The 12,544-nt window shown below is 34.3% G+C and overlaps 1 protein-coding gene across 1 annotated transcript in view; it reads left to right on the top strand.

Moving 5' to 3' along the window:
- ATRNL1 (attractin like 1) overlaps positions 1 to 12,544 on the top strand; it is a 713,182-nt gene that overhangs the window by 20,452 nt on the left and 680,186 nt on the right. The window contains exons 2-3 of the mRNA XM_007469606.1: positions 5,562 to 5,645; positions 6,810 to 6,923. Coding sequence (XP_007469668.1) covers positions 5,562 to 5,645; positions 6,810 to 6,923 — 198 coding nt within the window. The remainder of the gene's footprint in view (positions 1 to 5,561; positions 5,646 to 6,809; positions 6,924 to 12,544) is intronic.

Here is a 12,544-nt window from a genome sequence, read left to right as displayed (position 1 = left end):
GCATGTGGCTTCTCAAATTCCCATATCAAAATAATTGATTTTCAGCTTTTTAATACATACATTTAGAGCTATATATTTCTTTCTAAACAATGATTGAGCTTCATCTCATTAATTTTGATATGGTGTGGTTTTAGTATTAACAATTAAAAATATTTTCTAATTGTCCTTGAGACTTATTAGTCTATTGCTTAGTTGTCAAACTTTTGGGGATTTTAAATTTATTTATTTTTGAATGGTCACTGTATATGGGGCTGCCACTAATTACATGGCTTTTGAATACATGGTTCCTGTAGCCAGTTGTCATTGATTGATTACATTGATTTAATTCAATTCTGGTGTTACTTGTTGTGGCTTAAGAACAAGTACAGGCAGACCGCAGAGATATTGCTGTTTCAGTTCCAGACCACCACAATAAAGCCAATATTGCAGTAAAGCATCACATGAATTTTTTGGTTTTCCCAATAATGTAGTTGCACATAAGAGTTACGTTTGCATTATATTGTAGTCTATTAAGTGTGCAATAGCATTATGTCTAAAAAAACAATGTATGTACCTTAATTAAAAAATACTCTATTGCTAAAAAATGCTAACTATCATCTGAACTTTCAGCAAGTCTCAATCTTTTTGCTGGTGGAGGGTTTGAACTACTGTGAGAATCACCAAAATGTGACAAAGAGATACAAATTGAGCAGATGCTATTAGAAAAATGGCACGGATAGACTTGCTCCATGAAGGGTTGCTACAAACCTTCAATTTGTAAAAAATGCAATATCTGTGAAGCACAATAAAGTGGAGTACAAGAAAACAAGATATGCCTGTAGTCATTTAAAGAAGGTGAGAATTTATTTTTCTCACTGTCAGCCCTGGTTTCTAAAAGACTTTTGCAGGCCCAAAGGTTTAAATAAATCTAGAGGTTCAAGGTTCTCAAGTACATCTACCAGGTGGCACCCTCCTAGGTATCGGGGCACTATCTTTAGAACTGAAGTCTTGTCAGGGCCGTGAACTAAACTTTTTCTGTAATTCTGCTCCTCTCATAATCTGGTCCTGGGCTGGTTTTCCAGTTTGGTCAACCCTCTGGCCTCAGAAATAGTCTCTTTAAATGTTACAGAGTCCCCTGGCATTTACACTGTATCTAAATTTGGTGGTTGGTGAATTGAGTCTTATAGGACCTTGGGGCAAGCTGCTTATGGGTCGGTGTCTTAGTACAGGCACTCTGCTGCAGTTTTCTGCCTATAGCATATCAATGGCTTTTAACATCAGTCAACCAATTCCACAGTCCTTGTAACTACTCTTGCTATTTTATTTCTCAAATATTAGAGATATCAACATAAGTCTATTGCATTAGTCAGTGCATCACCTTCCTCTGGTATCCTCTCTCAATTCAGCAAAAGTGAAAGTCTTTGTCATTGTGAGCTATAGCATGCCACAGGTTATTGCCACTCTCTCTACTACCCTCAGTGTGACTCTTGTTGCCATCTGGCCAGGGAGTGATCCAGCCGCAGAGCCCATCCTGAAGTTCTGCTTCCTGTTACTGTTAGCTTGGTCACACTCCCCTCCACCACCTTGAAGCAGATCCTGAGACAAGAATTGAGCACATGTAGTATATTTGGGAGATTCAGGGACACTGACAGAAGTGATAGAAGAGAAGGAGCCAATAAGGGAGGTATGTTATCAAGTCAGGTACCACACTGGGTGACTGGAGCCAAATCACACAAGGAAGTGCACTTATTATTATTGCAGCAAAGAGATAAGCAGGTTTGGAGTTTTTCCAAATCATTCATTGGCTAAGGGCTGCCCTGGAAGGATGTTGATTCACAGGCACTTTCAGCCCACCACATGCATAGGAAGAGTGGGTTCTAATAGATAGAGGGAGCCCTTCAACATAGATGCAGGTGCTGGCCCAAGAAAGGCTGGAGTGTATGGAAATGGTCAGAGGGTCTGAGAGGATATGGTGTAATGCTGACACTGTTGGCAACTGTCTATTTTCAGCTATGCAAGATAATATGAGATTACTTTCTAAAGTTGTACTGATTTATCCTATGAGAATTATCTCCACATCCTTGCCAATATTTGGTATTATTAATCTCTTTAATTTTGGCCATTCTGTTGGGTGCATAGTGGTACGCTGTTGTGATTTTATTTTGCATATCCTTTATTATTATTGGTTGGTTTGGGTCCAACCAGGAAAGAGAATCATACAGTAATTTTAATAGGAAAAGTTTAATGTAAAGGATTATTGACTGTAGCACAGATTGGAACAATGAGAAATTGGCTAGTAAGAAGTAAAGAGAACTCTGCAAAATATAGAAGCAGCCACTACTACTGTTATGGCTGAGGTAGAACCCTTGAGTGAGAGTCCCTGTGACCTGGCCTGAGATCCAGACCTTGTTGGGAGAGCAGGCTGTGGCTTACTGAATGGCAGAAAAGTCACCGTAAAGCTGTATCTGCGGAACTTGCTTAACATCTGCCCTTTGGAACTTGCCATGGTTACTTATGGGATGCTGCGGAAAGCTTTTCACAGAGTGGTGTCTCACTGGAGGCCTCTGCTGCAGAACTCCAGTTCTGAGGGGAAGTGCTGGGGGAAAACTGTTGGTGGCTGGGTGCTGGTGGCCATCAGGTATGTAGGAGCCTAGTACCTAGTGCTGCAGGAGCTTGTTGAGTGAGTACATTGGAACAGGGAAGCAAATCTGTTTCCTCCTGCAGTCTCTCCAGCGTGCTCTATTGACAAAGCCTGCAGGCTTAGCATCCTGCCCTCTGGAAAAAAAATATTTAAAGGGCCCAGATCCATTTTCATAAAGTAGGCAAAAAGTCTGAATTTTGAGGTGGGAGTCAATGGATAACTGGCACAGTCTGCCCTTTAATTATTCAGCTTCTTCTGTATGCATCTTTCTAAACACACGTGAACTCCCCAGCAACCAACAAAGCTGTATTTCTACCTAAGAAGATACACTTTTTCCAAGTGAAGTTCTCATCCTCTGTCCAAAAGGAGGAAACACAGGTTTCGAGAGTCATTGTATCTATCACTGGTTATGTTAATTGCTCTTTATATTCAGTCATAGTCACACTAAATATTCCATTATCTAAAGTCTAAATTGTAAAGTTACAGCTTGTAAATTAAATAAAAATGTGAAGGAGAGAGGGTGTGTGTGTGTGTGTGTGTGTGTGTGTGTGTATCAAATAGAAACTATGTAAAGTTGTTAGGATACTTAACTATTTAATTTGTTAAAAGACCATAATTAATGTGTATGGTTCTGTTCTTCCACTCCACATACCGTATTTCCCCCGCCCTCAACTAGAATCTTGGCTCCTTGGAGTTTTACTTGGTGGAGTGACCCACGTCCAATGGGTAGAACCCTCAATCATCCTGCTGTAGTTTGGATATTTCTTATGGACCTGTCTTCTAGATTCCTCATCCTCTTTTAGCTGTGTTTAATGTGTTGTTAAACCTGTCCATCGAATTCTTAATTTTGATTAATGTAGTTTTCAGTATTAGAATTTCCATTATTTTTTTCAAATATACTGTTACTTTTTACAGTTTTCAGTTAACTGCCGAAATTTTAAATCGTGTCTTTTGTCTTTTTGAACTTAGTACGTCATATTTGTTTTATAGGGCACATCTGATAATCTCCACAACTGGAATATCTTCAGGTCTCTTCCTGAAGATATTCTGTTGGTTCTTGTTTTGTTGTCATCTATCTTTATGTGTCTTACTATCTTTGATCATAATAGACATCTTCTTTGAAAAATTATTGGTAGAAATAATTTGAGGACTAGGATAATGTTATCTTACTTCAGAGAATATTTTTGTATATTCCGTTAGGAGCCTTGGCATAATAATAGTTCTAGTATCACCTTAAGCCAGTGGTAGGTCTTGGGGTTTTCTGTCATCCTGATGACTTGTAGCTGGGTTGCAGTCCACGTAATGGCTGGTTTCTGATACACCTTTACCCTTATAGAAAAACTTTGTGTCCCAGTTCAGAGTGCTGTGTTTATTTGAGCCCCTACCTTTTGCAGGTTGCTGCGTCCAGCATTTGTCCCCCTTCTTCCTTGAGGCTGTCAAAAGTACTCTCAGCCTTTTGGCAGTCTCTAATAAATAGATAAAATTCTCCATAACAGAAGTAGCTCTGGATGCCTGGTTCCTCTTTAAAGAATTTGAAACTTCTAGATCTTGGCTTAGTAGGTCTTACCATTTTGTTACTTATAAGATTTAACAATTGTTCTTTAGCTTTTTAAGTTATCTTCAGTGGAGGTTTGTCTGAATTAGCTCATCTGGAGCTATTATTGGAAGTAAAAAATCAGGACAAGCTATTTAACTTGTTATTTAAAATGTGCTTCAGTTTTCTCATCTGTAATATGGGATTAATAATTACTATCTTGTGGGGCTTTTGAGATTTTTAAGTGAGGTAACACATTATGAGCTTACAGTAATACCTGATACTGTAAAATGCTCAATTTATTATTATATTACTTTGAGAACATTGGAATGTTTAAAAACTTTTCCAAGCATGAATTAGCCCTTTTTTAAATCCAAACTAATTTTCAGGGATTACAAAAGACTTTCAAATAACATTTACATTAATTGACCTTTTTTGTTATCCCTGATTTAGGCAAGTGAAACTCTTTTCCTTTAATGTTTTTGAGACTCTATGCTATAAGGAAAATTTAATTTTCTCTAAAACTAGATAATTACCCTGATATCTGTGTAGACATGTATGTATGTATGTATAAATATATGTGTGTGTATGTATATGGGGATATATAAAGACTGATAAGCCAGTATGTGTGTGTGTACATAAATACATAAAGGCTAAATGGAAAGATATCTTAGTTATTTAAAATATTGTCTTTTGTTGATAAAATATAATTGGGCTGGAGCTAAGGAGAACAAAATGAAGTAGAATTGGGTTATTGTTTAAATATTTAAAAATTCTGAAAATTTGAAGCTTTTCTAAATATCTTTTTCTTTTTTGTGTTTAAAATAGAGGATAATTACAAAACCCTTGATTTACCCTATTTTTAAAATTGACTGAGTTCTTGGACTAGATATAAAGTTGATGAAAGAAAATGATTCTAAAAACAGGTAGCTGAACTCAGTAAAGTCTGGTGATAGCTACTTTAGCAGTCTTGCTGCATGAAAAGCAGACATAGCTAACAATGTAACCTCCAAAAGTGCTAGGTACATATACTATTTCTCTATTCCATAGATCTGCATCTTTCAAAGTGCATTTGATCTTCTTTCTTTTGCATCCATCTAATTTTTGTGCCGAGTAAGTTTAACAATATTTTGCATCAGCATCGAACCCATCTGTATAGTGTTGTCTTTCAATGTGTTTTTCCACTTTGTAAAATGAAACAATCATAATACATAAAAATTTAAAGAAATTCAAAATAAGTTTCCTTTGAGATTTAGAGAGATGGTATATGGCAATCTGAAAATTTTCTTAAGTTGTAAGTAAATTCTCCTGTTTGGAAGTTTGGTTTAGTGTCTTTTTAAATTTTTTATGCTACTGTGTGTCTTAAAGTTACTTTAAGGTAATCATTTTCATGATTTTGTTTTCTAGGTTAACAGAACCTTCTGGATATTTAACAGATGGTCCAATTAACTATAAGTATAAAACTAAATGTACATGGCTAATTGAAGGCTAGTAAGTATACAATTTGCATTAAATTATTTATTCTGAAATGATAAAGAAGGTGATTATATCAGTGTTAAAGCATTAAAATATAACAACTTCATAGTTATATAGTTTATTCTGTTGCTTATTATTGGAAAACATTATTCATGATGTTTTAAAATGGGATTGATAAATTTTAGATATAATGATTAATGTAAATTACAATACCCTTTTACTTGTGATAATAGTTTGATTTTTACATATATTTATTTTTAAGTTATGTTACTATGGCATTAAGTCAAGTATGCATTTTTGGTTTCTTTTAAATCGCTTGTTATGGAATTTGAAGACTGCATAGAAAGGATAAAAATATTCCATGCTGAATTATGCCATTGGTTCATACTATTCAGCATTTTAGTTCTAAGGGTGTTAAAAAAAGAACATTTTGTAAAAGAGAGAGTTAATTGTCCTTTTAGAGGCATTTTCAGTAATTAGGGCTTGAGACTGAATTTATCTATTTAAACATATTATGACTGGATCATAAATGATATGAGTTGTTTTTGAACTATTTTATGATTTTAAAGAGTATATTTGGAAAACTGGGTTTTTATTTTTGTTACTTTAAAGGTTTTTTAAAACTTCAAGCTTATTAATTCCCTGTGTACCTGTGGTCTCATGTATTTGTTAACAAATAAAGAGTATATCGTATTGAGACCTTTTGATTAAAATTTGAAGACCTTATTAGTACCTCTAGTTAAGAGTTCATAGAAATAAGAACAGTCTTGAGTGTTGAATTTAAAAATCAACTGTATTCAAGTACAATTTGCATACAATGAAGTATACCCATATTAAGTGTACAGTTCAATAAGGTTTCAGTAATGTATACAATTTATGTACCTCCACCTTAGTCTAGACATAGAACATTTCCTGTTGACTAAATTTTTGTAAGACATAGAACATTTCCTCTTGACTAAATTTTTAGAAAAGGATGATACATATGGCTGGTTAATAGATTTTGGAGTTGTATATCATTTTTACAAATTAGATATGACTGTTTATCAATCTTTTATACTGATGTATGGATTTATAGCTAAATTATCTGTAAATAGGTTTTTAATAAAATACTCTAAGATTTATTTAGACCATGCTTTACATATTACATATTAATTTTAAAATATTTTAATTTTTTTTCAGTCCAAATGCAGTGTTAAGATTAAGATTTAATCATTTTGCTACAGAATGTAGCTGGGATCATATGTATGTTTATGATGGAGATTCAATATATGCACCTTTAATAGCTGTACTTAGGTGAGTAGTTATGTTTAATTGATGAATTTATAGTCAGTTGTAGAAAAGTAACTGTATAATTTATTAATTTTAAATATATACTCATCTTTACTGCAAAAATAAATTTAGCATAGGCGTTGATGGCTAAACTTCAAAGATGGTATAAGACTATGATGATACTGTGACTGTCAACTTAGGGGTATATATAATAATGTAAGCATTGATATAACAGAGATAAGTAGTTACTGTTTCAGAAATGTAGATTTATTAATAAATACCCCTTATTCTTGCTGTACATAGTTCATTCTTTTAAAGTGAATTGAATCTGTTTTCAGAACTATCTGTATTTGGATAGATTAATGTGAGTTCTAGCTGACAAAAGGAATTAATAGATATATATTTTATAGTTATCTTTTTATTTTAGAGAAATTATAAAATTTTAAATTCTGTAAAAAAGGTTAAGTTATGCTTTATTTAGTGGTTTAATAAAGAAGGTGTTTCTATTAGTTCTCACAGTTTGGGAATTTTGGTTGTTTCCAAATATTTTATTGTTAGTAGTCAGGTAGTAAGATTTAATTTAAAAATTTTAAAATCACAGCATTTTCAGTATCAATTTAAAACTCTTTATTATGTATGTACAAATTATTATGAAATGTTTTATGAACACGAGAGAATATATTAGATAGAAAAATTTTTGAGCATATAGTGTAGATTTAGTGTACAATTTAACTAACATGATTGTTGACCAGAGTTATTCATTACATTATTCCTTACTTTTGTTACTTACACAGTATCTCTTATATGTCCTGTCATTGTTAAGAATTTAAATATGGGTAAAAGCTTATTGTTCCCTTCAACATTTTTTATTTTATTTTTCTTTTTACTATTTATGTTGTAAATATTCTGTTTCAACAGGAATGTAAACTATTATTTTTTTGGATAAACATGTAAGGGCTGTATTTCCGAATGACTGTTTGAAAATGACTCCTTGAGAACTTAGATGCTTATTCTGTGATATTGCTATTGCTCAAGATACTTGTAGAACTTAATTTTTGAGTTGTTTGAAAATTATAGAAAGGGTATTCTGGAGTAACCTTTCATCTAACACCAATAGATAGAAAATGGAGCAGAGCCTTGTGAACAATTACATTGTAAGATAATTTATTGCAACAATTAGATAAGATACTAGGTTCAAACATTTATTTTTAGCAATTTAGATATAACCGTTATCATTCCTCTATTTTTATGACATTATTGACTGACCATCATTTAGATGTGTACCTTTTCATTTGTTTGTCTAGTAGTTATGATGACTGCATTAATTAACAGTGATTCACTAACACTCTTACCAGCCATTTCTTGATACTAAAGGAAGCTTTTGTAAGATAATTAGCAGGATGGGATTTAGTATATGACTGTGAAGGTGGAACCAGTGACTTTTCATCAGCAAGTGTTCCTGTTAACTATCCTGAGAGAGGTGGAAAACTCATATTTATTGAATATCCACTTGATTGTAACTGTACTAGGCAGTTTAAATGTCATCAGTCCTTGTTAGGATATTGTGGAAGAAGTACTATAATCCCCCATTTATTGTTGAGAAAATTGAGACTCAGAGAAGGTTTTACTTCTAATAGATGGTAGAGCCAGGATTAGGACTTGACAATCTCCGGACTTAAAAGCCTATACTGTTTGTACTTCATTTTACTAAGAATTCAGAATCTAAATGTTTGAATTATTCCAGCTGTATAAGAATTTATTATTCAACAAACATTTGATAACCTCCTCAATTCAAGAGACTGTCATAAGCCTGGAGGATGCAGTAAGGAGTAAGATACAGGCCATTGCAGACACCAGCTACCTGAAGTTGTGCCCAACTTTATAGGTTAAGTGCACAGTCCTTCACAAAACTGACCTCACTTCAGATAACAGCTGCAAGTTCGGGGGTCTCCGGGCCACCTGCACTTCTGACCAGCTGGCTACAAATTTAGAGGTGCCTGTGGCCCCTTCAGGTTCAATAATTTGCTAGAATAACTCACAGAACTCAGGAAAGCACTATACTTATGATTATAGTTTTATTATAAAGGATAAAAATCAGGACCAGTCAAATGAAGAGACACATAGGGTGAGATCTGGGAGCATCTCAAAGCTGTGTACTCAGGACATATGTTACCCCCCCAACATATCAGTGTGTATTGCCACTTAGGATGCTCACCTGATTTACAGGTGTACAGAGTTTTTTTTGGGTTTCCTTTTGTAGGCATTATTGATCTAATCATTGGCCATAAGCCTGAACGCAATCTTTAGCCCCATTCTTGACTCTGGAAGTCAGATTGATTTCTTGTGGCTTAAAGCCCCAGCCAATCACATGGTTGGTTTTTCTGGTGGGGCCAGCTCCCATCCTGAGTCACCTCATTAGCATAAACTCTGAGCCCACCATGAATAACAGAGACATTCCTATCACTTGGGAAATTCCAAGGATTTGGAGGCTACATCACCACACAGTAGTTGGGCACTGGTGGTGGTATGTAAAGTGATTTTTTATACAGCACAATAAGTGTTATAATCAGGTTATGAAAAGAGTGCTATATGATTTCAGAAGTAATGAATTCGTCATGGTGAGTTTCATCATGAGTAGAAGAATGATAGACAAATTGTGGGGGTCAGATAGGACATTCTAGGTAGAGAAAAACATACGTACAAAGGTGTGTACACACTAAAGAACATTATATTTTGCGTCAGTAGTAAGTAGTTATGAGTAACTTGATCATAGGAAATGTGAAGGGATAGGTAGGTGCCAGATTACCCAATAAATGGTAATCAGCAACATCTACTGAATACTTACTATGTGAGGGGCAGTGTGCAAGAGTTCTTTATATATATCAAGTCATTTAATCCCCACAATAACCTTTTAGGTAGGTATTATTATTGCCATTTTGTAAATGGAGAATTAAGGCACAGAGAGATTCTGTGGGTGGCCCAAAGTTGCTTGACTGGTTGGTGATAGAGTCAGAATATGAGCCTGATTTTATAATGCTGTAATCACTGTAGTGTTGCTTTCTTGTTACCGCACTAAAGAAATTGGACTTTATTCTGTAGGAAAGACTTTTTAGAATATGGAGAATGGATTGGAATGGAGACCTGCTATTTTTTTATTGTGTGCTAGACTATCATGTGCTGGACGCCATGTTTGTAAAGTCACAGGTAGTGATTATTTGAGGCCTAGAAAGTTATTATATTCCCAAAGAGTGCCTGGGGACACTAGAAATCCACAACCAACTGAATTCTAATTCAGGTGTTGAGGTAATTTACACCCAAACTGAAGTTCAGTCCCCTGAAGGGCCTGTCTTCTACTAGTTCACTTTTACACCTAGTTTTTGGGGTCTCAGGTCAAAGTGAGGGCCCTGTGTGCCACTTTTTGGTTTCCTAGCTATGTAAAACAGCCCAGTTTCTTAGCCCTTCAGACCTCACCTCCAACTTTGAAATCAGTGAATGCCCATAAGGAGAAATGGCTCTAATTCGTGGGCTTACCCTTTTCTTAGTTCTCCCCAGTACCTTCAGGCTGATTTTTTTTAACTGTCATTTTTTCTAGTTGATTTCAGTGGGAGGGTTGGTTGGTCCAAATTGGTATGTTATGTGAGAAGTGTGAGTCCTCTTTCATTTACTGCTTTCAGAACACTTACAAACAAACAGCCAAGCAAACAAATCTGCTCTTTTCATCTATTTCAGAGGGATTAATCATATCAGTTATAAACATCTGGGAATATTATTTTTAGTAATCATTTGATATAATCTCACTGCAATGAAAAATATATATGTGTAACTAAAACTGGTCTTACAGAATTTTAATTGTGTTGACAGCCTCCTTTTAAAATCTTTTGTTCTTTCACAAACATAAGCTAGTCGATGTTATAATTATTACAACATCAAGCATTGATTACTTTTTAATTTGTTTGCTTTTCAAAATGTGTTTACAAAATAAATTATTTGACTATAATATTTCATTTTGTTCTGTCAAATATGATTTGAATGAGGGAATTCAGTTCCTGGTGGTGCCTAAGCATAAGTTTAACAGTGTCTAAAGGCATTGACTATTTTGAGTAATGTAATTTGTTGTTAGCAGCTTCTTTTCGTTCTGATTTTATGCTTTCATAGATTTAGAGAGGATAGTATGTATAAATAAATGAAGATATATAATTTTCCCCCATGAACAAGTAGGGTTAAAAAGGGAGAAGTACCAGTTATTAATTTAGAACTCCTGCTTTTACACATTTATATTTATCCCCATAAACTTCACTTTCTTTTGTGTGTGTATGAGTAATATTGTCTTTTGGAATAATTATATATTAATGTAATTTTCATAAGTATGCAAAATTCTAAAGAAATATAAAAAGTGTATTTTAACATGACCTAAAATACTTAGATTAGTGTATTGGAAATGTACAACTTTAACTAGAGTAGCATTGTAGTCACTTAGCTGATGTGGAATGTTCTATTCTAGCTTCATGAGAATTTGCAACTTGTGGGGAAAAGTAAGGCTATAAGGTCACTTGTTAGAGTACAAAGGTGGTTTTATTTTATTTTATTTATTTAATTGAAGTATAGTTGATTTACAATATTATAGTATTTTCAGGTGTACAACATAGTGATTTGATATTTTTATATAGATTATACTCCATTTAAAGTTATTATGAAATATTGGCTATATTCTCTGTGCTGTAATTACATCCTTGTATCTTACTTATTTATATCTAGTACTTTGTACCTCTTGATCCTCTTCCCCTATCTTGTTCCCTCCGCCACCCCTCTCCCCACTGGTAACCACTAGTTTGTTCCCTGTATCTGTGACTCTGTTTCTGTCTTGTTATATTCATTTGTTTCTTTTATTTTTTAGATTCCACATGTAAGTGAAAACATATAGCATATGTCTTTCTCTGTCTGACTTAATTCACTAAGCGTAATACCCCCCAGGTCCATCCATGTTGTTGCACATGGCAAAATTTCATTCTTTTTATGGCTGAGTAATATTCCATTTGTGTGTGTGTGTGTGTGTGTGTGTGTGTGTGTATACCATATCTTCTTTATCCATTCATTTCTTGGTGGACACTTAGGTTGCTTCCATATCTTGGCTTTGTAAATAATGCTGCTAAGAACATTGGGGTGCATATATCTTTTTGAATTAGTGTTTTCATTTTCTTTGGATATATACCCAGGAGTACAATTGCTAGATCATATGGTAGTTCTGTTTTTAATTTTTTGAGAAACCTCTGTACTGTTTTCCATAGTGGCTGCACCAATTTATATTCCCATCAAGAATGCACTAGGGTTCCCTTTTCTTCACATCCTCCCCAACATTCATTATGTTGTCTTTTTGATTATGGCCATTCTGACAGGTGGGGGTTGATGTCTCATTGTGGTTTTGATTTGCATTTCAAGGTGACGTTGAGCATCTTTTCACGTGCCTGTTGGCCGGCCATCTGTATGTCTTCTTGGGAAAAATGTCTGTTCATGTCTTCTGCCCATTTTTTAAACGAGGTTTTTTTGTTTGTTTGTTTGTTTTTTTTTTTTGATGTTGAGTTGTATGAGGTCTGTATATATTTTGGACATTAACCCCTTATCAGACATATCATTTGCAAATATCTCCT

The sequence above is a fragment of the Lipotes vexillifer genome, unplaced genomic scaffold, assembly GCF_000442215.2.
Source record: "Lipotes vexillifer unplaced genomic scaffold, Lipotes_vexillifer_v1.1 scaffold240, whole genome shotgun sequence".
NCBI classification, from domain to species: Eukaryota; Metazoa; Chordata; class Mammalia; order Artiodactyla; family Lipotidae; genus Lipotes; species Lipotes vexillifer.
This window is presented reverse-complemented; position numbering and strand designations above follow the sequence as displayed.